The following is a 15,313-nucleotide window of genomic DNA, read 5'->3' as shown; positions in this document are numbered from 1 at the left end:
TAAACGGGTACTGTTTGTTTGCTTTTTTATGTGGCCTACTATCTCTAAACATAGCTGCATAGAATTGAGAAAAGGAAGTCACACAAAATATTAGCAAAGTAAAGTACTTATTTAAATTACATGGGGTGTCATCAATAGCACAAAAAAAGTTCCTTTTGATTATTGAGCATGTAAACATTTAAAAATTGCAAAGAAAACAGTGTTTGTTTCTGTTTAAACAAAAGAGTAATTACAGTACATAAAATTAATTTCTCAGTTACACAATATGTGCAGTGATTCCAACAGCTTTTACTGTTAGTTTTCTTTCTGCAACTGTGAATGTATTTTTTCAACACAGCCAATGAAATTATCAATAGCTACTCAGTCATGTTTACTAAATCTATTTAAAGATTTACACTTGTGATTATAAAACAATCTAATGAGAATCTAAGCATCAAGTGTGCAGAAGACCAAACCAAGTCCACAGACACACAGATGGTGTTACAAGTTATTGCAACTTAAAAAAACCACACAACTGAACTGTTTTTCTGAACAAGTCTCCACAAATGCAAAGTGAAGTTTATTTACTTCAGTCATCCCTGTAAGTATCTTGAGACTCTGATCCCAGGACTAAAGTACAATAGCAAGGCTGCACAATTCAGTAAAACAGATGTAAAACTTACCATAGAAGTGACTGATCTGGCATCTTCTTCATAATTCACTACAGGTGGTGGCTCTTTCCCATCATTCTCTTGAACCTTTCGTTCCAGTAGTTCTTTCTGGGCTGCAAATTTTGCCTCAGAGCATCTTAATTGCTGAACTGTTTGCTTAAGTTCTTCCAGCGCTTGCTTTTGGCTCAGCAAGAGTACAATACTGCAGAGAAAAATAACAAACAATTTAAAAATATACATGGTTTAAAATACATATTTTGTTTCATAAAAGCTAAAAAAAAATACTCAATACTGGAATCTGTTTTTCATTTTTTCACTTTACCCATTCATTTAACAAAGGAAATTTTACTAAACTTTTATAAGAGCATGAAAATTCTTCAACAGAATTATTTGTTCAAAGGCATAAACACATGAAGCAATTCTAGAAAATTTTCAAAGCTACAAGACAATGCAAGCAAACACCTACTTTGCCATTCTCTTTTCTCAATCTATCACAAAAATTATGCCGTAATAAATACAGATGAAACTACAATTTTTGTCCATTTTTGACTGAATTTATAAACACTAGGGTTCCTCATCCTTTAGAGAAGGAATACATATTTAGATTATGATTTCCAGTGATGAGAAATCCACTGCAATCCACATAGTTGTTGTAATAATAATTTGCACTATTAAACTCACCTTACATCCAGTATAAATTCATCTGGTGTCAAGTTAGAGTTATCTGTTGTCTCTTCTGGACTGAAAGGTCCTCTACTGCCTAAGTATTTCTGGACTGCAGTCTAACATTCTTCTTATGAAGCTAAATAAATTGAACTCCATGAGGAGCTAAAAGCAATTTTTTCTTGTCTTCTGCATGTTTTTATGGCTCATGAATGCCCCTCATGCCCCTGAATACTCTAGACAGACATAATTCAAGCATTACTGAAGGACAAGCAGACCGCTTAGAACATCTACATGTAGGTAGATGTAGGTACGTAGATGACTCCATTATCCCCAAGAACTGCCAGACCCAAAGATGGACAGAAGCTGCCTAACAGACAGAACCATCCACAGTACAATACAGACACCCTTATAAGCACTCAACTGGAGCACAGCAACATGTGGTCTATAGAAAGATGCAGAGTTCTCACAGTCTGCAAGAACAGATGAAGGAAGTAGAGGGACCAGAACTATGAAGAATAAGGGTAGCATAAAGAAAAATCACAGTATTCTGTTGCTCTGTATCTTCAGGATAATCCCTGGAAGACAAACCCTCCTGCAGGCCCTACACTTGGAGAAAAGAAGAAACTTAAAAGTCATTGATATTGAGATTGTTGCTTCACAAACTGATGCTGAGCCAAATGACTATTCAAACAGGTTCCAAAGTGAGATGGGAACCATCTGTCATAAAATCCTCATTGGCAGGAAAAGATAAAAATCATATCCCTATAGATAAGCATTGTACCAAGTCACCGAAGAACAGAACTCCTTACAACCAGCAGGATGATCATTCATGTAAAAAGGATAAGTATGATGTACGAAGACACAATTAGAGGACTTGAAACTGAGGTTTGGCATGAGACTGCACACATTTAAGAGCATCACACAAAGAAATGAACAATTATCCTGGCATTATCCTCAAGATAATGTTCTTTCATCTGGTCCTCATTATGAGAGAAAAAAGAGATCATCCTGTGAAAATTATGGCCTTCCACCATCTGCAGGGTTTTGGTAAATACACATTGGCTAGAATGACAACATCCCAAACACTAAATGGTTTCAACTCATCATGATCCAGAGATAACAAGACATACCCTGCAAGTTAAAAGTTACAAGCTATTCTCTTTCCTGAACTGTGGCAAGATGGATTAATGTCTAATCAGTTTACCCGAATCCAACATAGAATGCTCCTCATTCCATCTATGCATGAGGAATTAGAATCTGTAAAATTATTTGCCTATGGCTTTCATGAGCGCAAACTTTGTAGACCTTGTGGCTACCAAAAGCTACTAGCAACCCCACAAAGTGAGATCTTGTGTGAAGAGTCCTTGCAAGACCAGAAGAGGGCAACGGGTTGGGAAGTGGCAAAAAGGTGAACCAAAACAACACGCAAATATTCAACATGCTATCATGTCAGGAGGGAAGATGGTATGCTTGACATACACATGTATAAATAAAATGTAATTAAAACACTGTCTGTGCTGCAGGTGATATTGTCATTTGAAGGCAGAAAGGGATATTGATGCCATGACAATAGTACCAATACAGCTAAATATTGATGAGGAACACAAAATCAGAGGCCTGGAGATACACTTCTAATGAAAAAGTGCAGTACACACAGAGATCAGTTTGTAGTGTTGCCAGAATTAGACACCAAGAAATGCTTTCATGTCCCAACTCAGACTGCCACTGCAAAGTCAGTAAACAACTCAGAACTTGTGGTACTGAAGCTGTGTCAGAACGAAGCAGGGAGAAAGCTGAAGTTCAAACTGGTTCAAGTGAAGAGACAGAAAACATGATTTTGCAGACTTTTACCATCATTTTGCCCAGATAAAGCAGACAAGGAAATTTCTTCAGCACTGAAGGGCAAACCTGAGCACCTTGGGTGCGGCTCAACAACAACATAGAGTCTAGAGCTCTTGCATTTGGAGTGGACCTCCTCACTTTCTTTCCTGAAGATAGACTTGCATTGCACCAACAGAATGACCTCTGGCTTAAGAGGCAAGCTTTTTTTTTTTTTTTAATTGCTCAACTACCTTTACCTTTCACCTTGCCTTGCAGCACTGAGGCCAGTGCCATATGCTATGACAGCAGCCAAGAACATACAACAGTTGGACAAGATCTTCTAGGGACTATAAGTATGTGCAAAAACACTCTGATCACTCTGCACTGCAGTCTAAAGTTGAAAACGGGGTCTGTTGGAGGAAGCCATGACAAATGACAAATCAGAACTGAGGTGATTTCAGGGAAACTTTTATCTTACAACTAGAAATCTAATCCAGATTTCATGCCTTTTAAGAAGACCTACAGGTACTGGTGCAGTCTGAACTGAAATCATCTCCTCAACGCTGCAAACACCTGCTACAGAATAAGTCAAAGGAGCCTACCCACAGCCAGAAACACAGGGATGGTCTGAACTATTTTCAGAGAGAACTGATAACAAAACAATACTGAGAGGGGAAAAGAAAAAAACACCACAAAACTCATCTAGTTCAAATGCAGTTTATCTTTTAAGTATCGTGTAGCAAGGAAGGCAGGTCAAGAACCAAAAAACTGAAAAACATACTGTGAGTACATGTGAACACCAAAGGAAAGTATCTAATTAAAACATTGATATCACATACATACATAAAGTTTTGGATATGAATGAAATACTATCCAATGTATCAAGTGACAAGATGCCTTCAACAAAGAGCTTCAAGACTTCTTCAGTGAATGAAGACAGGATTACCTGAGGACTTGCATTCAAATTCACTGGTATTGTAAACTAATATTTATGACCAAGTTAGTAAGGTTATGACGGCTTGCAACAATTATTGAGTGGATATACTGAGTGCAAATATTGAGTGCAACAAATTGAGCGGGGAAGTAGACACTCCGGAATGGAGGGCCACCCTGCAGGAATATCTGGATAGGCTAGAAGAGTGGGCTAACAAGAACCTTATGAATTTTAACAAGGTCAAGTGTAGGGTCTTGCACCTGGGCAAACATAATCCAGGAGTGCAGCTCAGACTGGGATCTACCTGGCTAGAGAGCACCTCTGTGGAAAGGGACCTGGGGGTCCTGGTGGACAGGAAGCTCAATATGAGTGAACAGTGTGCTGCTGCGGCCAAGAAGGCCGATAGGTTGCTGGGTTGCATCCAAAAGGGCATCACCAGCAGAGATAAAGAAGTCATTATTCCACTCTTCTTGGTGCTTGTCAGGCCACACCTGGAATACTGTGTAAAGTTCTGGTCCCCGTTATACAAAAAAGATGTGGACAGGCTGGAGGGGCTCCAGAGAAGGGCCACCAAGGTGATCAAGGGTCTGGGAAGCCTGCCGTGTGAGGATAGACTGAGAGGGCTGGGTTTGTTCAGCCTTGAGAAAAGGAGACTTAAAGGGGATATCATCACCATGTACCAGTACTTAAAGGGGAGCTACAAAGAAGATGGAGACTCCCTTTTTACAAGGAGTCAGATGGTGACGACAAGGGGTAATGGGTACAAGTTACTCCCAGGGAGATTCTGATCAGACACGAGAGGTAAATTTTTCACAATGAGAACAGTCAATCATTGGAATAATCTCCCCAGGGAAGTGGTTGACTCTGCTACGCTGAACATATTTAAGACTCAGCTGGAAATGGTGCTGGGCCATCTCGTCTAGATTGTGCTAGAAAGGTTGGACCAGATGATCCTTGAGGTCCCTTCCAACCTGGTATTCTATGATTCTATGAAATATCAGAAAAACATCACTACAGATATAAGGCTTCTTTATCTGTTGTATTAACTTCAGTTTAGACTGGGATGTGAATATTTTTTCTAACCAGAGGCAGAAAAAAACCTAAAGATCTTGCCCAGGAATGATTTTTTTATAGCAATGTTTTATTTATGGCACTGTGAAACACTCATTAATCCCCCACCTTCATTATTTACTATGCAGTACTACAGGGTATCAGATCTACATTCAGTTTTGTAAAGAAAATGTAACAAAGAATGAACTTAACCTGATGAGTTCCAAACATATTATTGCATAAGAAAGAGTATGCCTTGCACATGACTCTGAAAGTCTTTCACAAAATTATTAGCACCTCGTTGTCACAGTTCAACCCCAGCCGGCAACTAAGCGCCACACAGCCGCTCCCTTACTCCCACCTTGTGGGATGGAGGAGAGAATCGGAAGGGCAAAAGTGAGAAATCTCTGCGTTGAGACAAAGACAGTTAATAGGTAAAGCAAAAACCACACACGCAAGCAAAGCAAAACAAGGAATCCATTCAGTCCTTCCCATTGGCAGGCAGGTGTTCAGCCATCTCCAGGAAAGCAGGGCTCCATCACGTGTAACAGTTACTTGGGAAGACAAAGGCCATAACTTTGAACGTCCCCCCCTTCCTTCTTCCCCCAGCTTTATATGCTGAGCATGACATCATATGGTATGGAATACCCCTTTGGTCAGTTGGAGTCAGCTGTCCCAGCTGTGTTCCCTCCCAACTTCTTGTGCACCCCCAGCCTGCTCACTGGTGGGGTGGGGTGAGAAGCAGAAAAGGCCTTGACTGTGTGTAAGCACTGCTCAGCAATAACAAAAACATCCCTGTATTATCAACACTGTTTTCAGCACAAATCCAAAACAGTCCCACGCTAGCTACTATGAAGAAAATTAACTCTATCCCAGCCAAAACCAGTACACTCCTCTTCTTCCATCAAGCTGAAGTTATAATGCTAACCAAAGGTCCAGTTCTTGAGCCATCCCAACGCTATGACAATTACATTATACTAACAGAAAAATTACATTAAACTAATGAATCAGTTCTCCAGTAAATTAGGATCTGCAGTGGGTAAGGGTTATTTTAGAGATGGGAAACTAACTTATTGCTTTTCACAATAATCACTTCTCACAAAAGCAGAACAAGGTTAGTGGAGGATATTTCTTATTTAAGTCTTAGGAATTGCATTATAGATGCTTTTTCCTCAAATTACTATATTTTGAAATTTCTTTTTGACTTACTCAGACTTCTTTTCACAAGTCTTAGAGGACTCTTCTATTTTTTTCTCTAGTTCCAACACAAGTTCCTCTTTGCTCAAAAGGGTTTGCTGTGTCTGAATCAGTTCTTCTATTACTGTTTTTAACCTGTAAGACATAGATTTCAGAAACCCATGTTGTTAATATAGAAACTGTTTATATTTGGGAACATTGTATTTTTGTTTTCTTGAAGACGAAAAGGAGCATTACTCTTTAAATTATCTTACTCAGTGCTTGGTGATCTTTTTCTGTGGATATACCTTTATATTATGTTATTAACCTGTATTATTACAGATCCCATACTATCCTCTGTATATATACAAGGTTACAGAATGATATGCTGCCTGCAGACTCTCCTATCAAGAATTTTTTTTCCAGAATGTGTGATGAGTCCTGTGAATTAATGCCGTCCTAATATATTGCTAATTTATGAGATGCTTTATGAAAGATGAAAGCCTTCCAACTCCTGAAGTACACGTTAAATACATACACAGAATCAGTAGTTGGGCTGTATTCACCTCTAGAAATAACAAAAATACAAATCGACGCTTTCTGTTAAGAGTGATCTGTATATTTTTCTCTACAATTAACTTTTTTAAAGCCACACAATTTTTGTAATGGTTAATCCAAAGGAAAGATAAAACTTGTACAACAATACTCAATACAAGAACAAGAAGGGGTTATTGCACATTAAAACCATTACTGAAACTTTGCAATTATGCTGGCAAACATTCCGATAACCAAAAAGTCAACAAATGTTCACTAACATTTGCGCTCTGAACAATGGAGATAAATGACTCACATAATGATGGCTTCTAAAATGCGTATCAAAATATGTAGACTTCAAGTAATTGTTAAGCCAGGAGAACAATTTTTTAAAAATAAATAAATAAATATGTACACCTCATTTCCTTCTTGGTATTCATCTAGCCATCTTTAACTATCTTACTCTGCTTCCCCTGTATTTTCAAGCCCAATTTCAATAAAAAAGTTATTGAAGGTGGAACAAAGGCAAAATACATATAGTACTTACCACTGCATAGATCTATTGCCCAAAACCATTCCAGATTGGGGAGTGGCACAGGTCAACTGAGAGTAATTTACATGGACTCTAGATATCTAGGAGTCACGTTCCATGTCCATATATACCAAACTTAATGATTTGATTCTAGACATTGAATTAGTTCTCTCTCCTCCTGACATATTTTATACAACACTGATTAAACATCTTCTTTATTCAGATAGTCGTGGATCTTATCTTGGAAGACTTAAATTTCTATAAAAAAGCCATATAGTGAACGACAGAAGTTTATTTCCCAAATGAACAAGCATCTGTACGTGTTCATTTTGCAATAAGGGAAATACTTAAAACATTTCTCTCAAAGTAATATCCTCACAGCTCCCTTTTTAATAAACATTTTTGTTGTTTTTAGGCTATCACAATTTGTATGCTGAACTTCTCAAAAATTACAATTTTCTTACCCTGGATCTCCAATTTAATATCAACTAACTTCTTTCTTTTAATACCTTGCTAAAAAAGTAATTACCAATTTTGTAACTGCAGATACTGCTTTTTGATCAGCTGTCTAAGCAAAATTTTAATCAACATTGTATTGGCTTAACAATTGATTTACAGGAAGCAGATGTTACATCTAATGATCAAGCACCAGTATTCAAGAAATTAAAACCAAACTAATAAGATTGTTCATCACTAGAAGTTATGAGTGTATATATGCAGAAACAACATATTAAAATATTTTACCATTTCAAAAATATCAGATTTTATATTTCAGCATCAGGTTGAAATAGAAAATTGATATAGTTCTCCCTAAAACTTCTGAGATACTTTAGGATGTTTGTATTTATCTTAGAGAAAACAAAATAAAGCAACCATGTACACACTAAACTAAACTTGCCTCCTTGTATTCAACCTCTACTTTCTGTTTTAAACAATAATTTTCACTCAAACTGGCTAGAACTGACATCTCTGCATCTGCTTTGGATCGTCTTTGTTGTGGTTTATGAAAGGAAGTTTCTTGTGGCCTCATATTTGCCTCCTTGATAAAATCAGTTTATAAAAAGGTTTTTATTACTAACTAGTTAGTCACTATAATCCTTATTTAGCTTTAACAACCACACAATCCCAAATTGTCAGGTTTCAATGGCATAAGAACACATAAAGTTGAGACCAAAAAAAAATCTAGAAAGCAGACATCTTCAAAGTAGGTCCTGGCTATGTGGAAAGCTGCCTTTCATATTTAGTTAGTCATTAGCAGCATTCTGCCTCAAATAGCAATAAAAATAAATGTTTGTGCTTACAGAACTTATATTTCAGAAGATTTTTTTTTTTAATTAATTTGGATATTTCATATGCCCACTGATCAACTCTTACTTCATTTTGGTTGCCTCCTCTCAGTTTTCAATGCATGCATCTTCAAAGCATAAACTTTTATTCTGTTATGCTTTTCCGAATACCTCAGTATTAGTCAGTGTCCTGGTTTAACCCAGTCAGCAACTGAGCACCACACAGCTGCTCGCTCACCCTCCCCCCCGCTCCAGTGGGACGGGGGAGAGAAACGGAAAAAAAAAGTAAACCCTGTGGGCTGAGATACAGACAGTTTAATAGGACAGCAGAGGAAGAGAAAAGAAAAAAAAATAATAATGATAAAAGAATACACAAAATAAGTGATGCACAATGCAACTGCTCCCCACTCGCTGACCGATGCCCAGCCCATCCCCAAGCAGTGATCACCACCCCCCAGTCAAATCTCCCCAGTTTATATACTGAGCATGACGTCACATGGGATGGCATAGCCCTTTGGCCAGTCTGGGTCAGCTGTCCTGGCTGTGCCCCCTCCCAGCTTCTTGTGCCCCCGGCAGAGCAGGGGAAGCTGAAAAGTCCTTGACTGGTGTGAGCACTACTTAGCAACAACTAAAACATCAGTGTGTCATCAACGTTATTCACATACTAAATCCAAAACACAGCACTATGCCAGCTACTAGGAAGAAAATTAACTCTATCCCAGCTGAAACCAGGACAGTCAGTGACAGTCAACACTTATCAGGAGACATCATACCTCTCTCATTACTTAGAAAGGTGAGCTAGTTAACACTGACATTTAACTACCTCCTTCTGTCTAAACTTTATTCATAAATATCAACTTACCTAAAAATATAAAAGTGAGCCAGTTTTCTCATCATGTTTCCTTAAAAATATATTTTATTAAAACCTTTAAACAGTAATGTATGTGAAGCTGTCATTTTTCCCTCACATACCCAATAAAACAACTGATTCAACCAAAAATTATTATTCCAAATCAATATACATCTTTGAATCTATTAGAAGTCTGTGAAATAAATCCACTGTGTATAGTGGATTTATTATATTTGGTAGATACTGAGGGTAGTTCTCCTCTGCAGAAACATAATGATGTAGTATTTTGAAGATCCAAGGCCATGATCTCAATACTAAAGATCAACAGTCACATTTCTAGTATTTCAGCACATACAGAAGGGATTTTTTAAAAGTCATTATCTATGGATAAAGGACGTAATATCTTACTTGTGAACTTCTAGTCATACACAGTAAGCTGATGCAAATACCTGTGGGGTTTTTTTGACTGTAGTGGTTTTAAAGCAAGACTATAACAAAATATATCTAAAATGCAGTTAACAAGGTATATGAACAAAGGCACTTACAGAGAACTAAGCAGTTATAAAAGGAAGGGTTCTCACCTGCACTAAAAAGCAATTAAAAAAAGGACAAAGAGGATAAGAATAAACACTTTTTTACAGTGCCAGGAGCTAGTGGAGCTTCACAAAAATCTGCACTGCTTAATATGTTTGTAATAATCCAAATAAAAGGACAGTTTAAAAAGTGACAAAGAATGCTGACTGTACAATGTTATTTGAGGTAAACGGAAGGGCCTGAATGTGAAGAATACAAAAGGATTATTCTGGATCTTATGATACTCAAAAACTGGACTGTCATTTAGAAGATTGATTTCAATGCATATTGAAATAAGCAAATAGGGGGAAAAACAATCCAAAGCTTTATTTACGCACTGAATGACTCTAAGCTGACCGTTACCACTTATTTAGAAATGAGATCTTGGAATTATGGCAGACTATTCCATGAAAACACTGGCTTGATACACTGTAGTTGTCAGAAAATCAAACAGAACGATTCTCTAGGATTTGTTAAAAACAAAGCCGAACAAGAATACAGGAAACCTCATTATGCCTTTTTCTAAACTGTGCATCTGGATTACCCATGCAATTCTGGTGATTCATCTCAAAAACAATACAGTAACCTTGAAAACATGCAAATAAAGATGACAAGCTTGATAATGGGTATCAGTAAGTTTTGCGAAAGGACAGACTAAAGCTAAAGATGGTTCTGAAGAAGAGATCACAGAGTAGGAGTATGACAGATGTTTACAATATCATGACCGGAAAGGAGTAGGTTGTTCCTATTCTCTTCCAAAACAAGAGCTTAAGAGCCATAAAAGGAAACTAAGAAGTAGCAGGTTCACATAATATGAAGTTAACCTCTGGAACTCGTTGACCAAAAATTCTTTGGACAACAGATACTTGTACATACTGACACTGATGGGACAAATTCAGGACAGAAAAAACCTCTAAGGCTATTATAAACTACCCCTAAGGCTATTATAAACAAATACTACTTCTGTCTCAAAACATTTCTGAGCTGAAAGTTACGGGAGACAGAGATCATTCTATGGAAACAGCATTGCACGATCATCCTGTTCTTGTTCTCCTTCCTAGACTTTTCCCCACTGGCTCATGAAGAGAGAAGAAAGTTGGTTAGGTCAATCTTTTGTCTGATCTAATACAGTTAAACTTTTTTGCTTAGAGTCCGAGTATAATCTATACCAGGAAGTGAACACCTTAAAGACAGCAACACTTAAAAGAGCTATTTGATTCCCATTCCAAAAATAATATCACACCATAAAGTTTCTCTCTCAAATTTACAAAACAATTTAAAGTAGATAAATATAAGATTTGTAACAGGACACATTGAAAATTGTACTGAAAATGTATATATGTAGGCAACCATGCAGACACACATTCATAAATACAAATATGCATTTCATCAGAATCATTTACCAGAAAAGCAGCGTTTCATCTCTTTCTCTTAGACATGCTGATGTCTTATTTCTAAACAATGGGATACAGAAGACAAGCCAAACAAGAAGTTATTTCTCTTTTTGAGCTATGGAAGGCAGAATATTTGAAAAATTGTAATATTACATTGAAAAGGCAGATTTAGTATATATATTTTTCCTTTTACTTTGCTGAAGTACATCTAGATGTACAACATTTACATAGTTTAAGCAGGAATAATCTCAATTTAGTAAAGATGCAGAACATATTATAAACAGAAACATGTGTAAAGGGAAGGGACGGGCTTTAATCATCAAGGGATCCTTTCATAAGAAAGATGAAGCTGCTTCAGGACAAAGGAGGAGTCTGACAAAGGAGGCTAAAACTTCATATTACAAAGGTTATCTCAATAGTTATTAAGGAATAAATTTACAAAAAGTAATCAGATTGCACAGGAAAAAAGAGAGGATGATTAATGACCTGGAAAAGGAATTAATAAAATCCAGAGATTCTGTCATGTTGCGAAAACACAGGGATTAGAATAATCTGCAGAAGACACTGCAATGTGTTTATGTTTGAAATATCTCACTGCTATTAGGACTCACTATGATTTTGATTCTCAGAAAAACCTAGAGGAAATAAGGGTCATAGTTTGATTAAGGAAATGAAAATTTTTTGAAAACTGAAAAACCCCCCCACACCACACCATTGATACCTTATTTGGATCAGTTATGCTTTCTAAAGGATAAAAAAAATCAAATAAATCAAACATGGACTGAAATGCAGTAGAGACAAGAAAAACATCATCAACTAATGAAATTCTGAATTTTCCATTTTAAATTGCTATGATCAATGTAAAAAAATTTAAATGTACAATTAATAGTTGCAATCTCACAAGCGACTGCATCGAACCATTTTATGTCAAAAGTGGAGGTTGATAGCATGATAGGAACATAAAAACCTCAGCAGGAGATTCGTTTCCCAGTAACAAATGATTAAAGGTGAAGTTGGTAAAAGTAATGAAAAGATTTAACTACACAATATCTTAACAAAATACATAGAGAGGTAGTTTATCACCCTGAATAGCTAAAAGCTCCATTAAATGCAATACAACAGCTATGTCTGTGTTGATAAGTTAATGTATTTTAAAGTTTATAATAACGAATAAGGATTTCCTTTGGAAAACAAAAGCAAACATTTAAAAAACAAGTGAAATAAATATATTCATGAAAATTTTCTGCATGGCAATTTAAATCACTGACTACATCACTGTACTCAGTGGTTTCATCAAAAGATTTCAGTATTTTTCCTAGCGTACTGAATGTGGAAACACTTTTGGGAAGATGAATCAGTATGTTCCCAAGGAGGATTCATGATGGATTTGGGTATTGCATAAATTAACTAGCAAGGAGAGGAACGTATATTGAAAGTGCTGGCAAGCTTCGAGGAGGACTAGGAAGGACTATTTTGTGCAAAGGAACAATAAAAACAGCATGGGAAAGAGTCTATAACATGAAAATTTTATTTTTAGAAACTGGACCTTAAAACTGAGGACACAGCTATGTGATGATCTGAGTGAGTCCAGATATAATGTATAACAGCATTTCCAAAGGATGAAAGGCTTGTAAAGAAAGACTTACGTGACTTGTAAACTTTCTGCTGTTAGATTATTCCACATGATCTCATTAGCTTGAAGGTTTTCATTTTCTTCTAGTAAAGACGTATCAAACTCTATTTCTTGTTCAACAACTTCTGATAACCTAATTTAGTAAATAAATATTTTCAAAATTAACATGTATCTCTGAGTAGATCATAAAGCAAACCATTATGTTTTGAATTAATAACTAGAATACAGTTAAAATTACATATGAAATAAAATAAAAGGTAGCAATTGGATACATATTCTTTTTCCTTTGAATAAAGAACATGGTCTTAAAATCATATCAGATAACAAAATGGCATACAATTCTTTGAATCAAGATCACAGCATAACCGGGTTTCTCAAGGGGTATCAATGGGAATGGGTCCACTCTTAGCTGATCCTGCTATAAACCTGCACGTGACAATTATCAATTCACACATAACAACAAAAAAGACAATGCAAGAAGTTCTATCCTAGAACACTATTTCTGCATATACTAATACAGAGTAACAGTTCAATAAATGGCAAATACAGTTTGTTTTTAAAGTAAAAACTTTCTTGCATTATCTGCATACTTTGCAGTCTTAGACACTGCTCAACTTGCAACACCTGCAGAGTACACAGACGTACCTAGAGTTCACCTTAAACTAGAATTTGCACAATAAGAGAAATAAAGCAGAGAAACTTAGTTTAGCCCAGAATGCAAACTGCATCCAAATACACAGTAAATTAGCTCACACTGAATCTGGACTGTCATGTACAGTCTGCTCTCAGTACCAAAGTTATGGCTCTTCACATGTACTGGAATTTTGTTTTTCTAGAGCCAGCCAAAGAGATGGATGGTTAAAGAAACATTCAGGTTGAAAACCTGACTTTCAGTCAGCTTTCTGTACATGCAAGTAGAACAATTTTCAAACTAGGATAAAGCTTTACAAGTAACAACGTAAAAGGAACCAAACAGAAACAAATTCAACTTTGACCACTTAAGCAGCATTGCAGTTTAATGCAGGGTTGTCTCAAGAAGCATGCACATGCACATCAAAATGAAAATGTATACCTGTGAGTATCGATGAAGTCATTATACTCAGAGTTAGGGTCTATCTGTTCAACCGACGTCTGGATCTCTTTATGGACGTTCACAATCTCTTCTGTTACAAGACTGGTGATCTGGCTATACTCATCCAAGATTCCTTTTCTAGAGAGGAAAAAAAATTCTAGTGTATAACATGGCACTGAAGGTATAGATGGCATTGAAGAAGCTTCAAACTTTCAATTTGCTGTTTCTACAAACTCTTGTTGCAACTGGCTAAAAAGGGAAAAAATAAGAAAATACATTACTCAAAGAAATAACAGATCAACTGTGGCCTTTTCTTTACAGTTTGGCTCTAAGTGAGAAGTCTCTAAGACCATGCTCCTTGTATCGATTTCAGTGCATCTACTACAGGCTAGCTAAACTAAAAACTGTAGCTATTATAAGGAAAAGGAATGTATACAGCTCACAGATGACACTCTTCTTCACAAAGGACTTCTCATGCTTGTCATAACCTACACTAAAGCTTTTTATATTCTGACTGACAAAATAAATATATTCTAGCATAAGGTAAAACGAGTCACAAAATAGTGTGCGCTTTTCCTTTAAAAACTGGTTTACTTTATTGTTTTAACTCTCTTCTTTCATATACTTATTTAATGATTTGGTCATTCAGACAAAAATAAGCATATATTTACAAGATGAAACAAAATCAAGCAAGAAGTTGCTCTAAGAGAGTACAAGCCACACAGCTTTATCTTCACCTGCTTCTGAGAGTGGGAAAAACCAAGTAAACAGGGAATGGTAAAAGAAAGGGTGATATTGTGCCACTACTCTTAATAGAATCCAGTGACACATCCTCAGAACACCCTCCCATTCTCTTTAATTTTTAGCTTTCCATAAATAAACCCTCATTGTAATTTCCTATTTCATTTTTATCTTTGGCAAACTTGCTAGCATGCCAGGCTCTAAAGTATGGTGAGCTTTCTTAAAATTCTGATGAATTTTGGCCAGCCCAGAGGAACATGCAGAGAAAAATGTATCAGTAGATTTTTCCTCAATAAGATCTCAAGTTACACTTACTCTGTAAAAGAGGTTATGTGATTGGATTTTTTCACTACTTTTTCTGAGGAGAAACTGGACAAGAGAAGGCATTACATCTTGCCTTG

At 36.5% G+C, this 15,313-nt stretch overlaps 1 protein-coding gene across 6 annotated transcripts in view; it reads right to left on the bottom strand.

Moving 5' to 3' along the window:
* The window catches only part of FER (FER tyrosine kinase), a 201,410-nt gene that overhangs the window by 141,722 nt on the left and 44,375 nt on the right, over positions 1–15,313 (bottom strand). For all 6 annotated transcript variants that reach the window (XM_082337550.1, XM_082337551.1, XM_082337552.1 and 3 more), the window contains 4 exons: positions 14,172–14,309; positions 13,113–13,232; positions 6,331–6,453; positions 663–852 (listed from right to left, as the gene is read on the bottom strand). In XM_082337550.1, the coding sequence (XP_082193676.1) occupies positions 663–852; positions 6,331–6,453; positions 13,113–13,232; positions 14,172–14,309 (571 nt within the window). The remainder of the gene's footprint in view (positions 1–662; positions 853–6,330; positions 6,454–13,112; positions 13,233–14,171; positions 14,310–15,313) is intronic.

The sequence above is a fragment of the Platalea leucorodia genome, assembly GCF_965183815.1.
Source record: "Platalea leucorodia genome assembly, chromosome: Z".
NCBI classification, from domain to species: Eukaryota; Metazoa; Chordata; class Aves; order Pelecaniformes; family Threskiornithidae; genus Platalea; species Platalea leucorodia.
The sequence above is the reverse complement of the archived record's forward strand: the minus strand, read 5'-3'. Positions and strand labels throughout refer to the sequence as shown.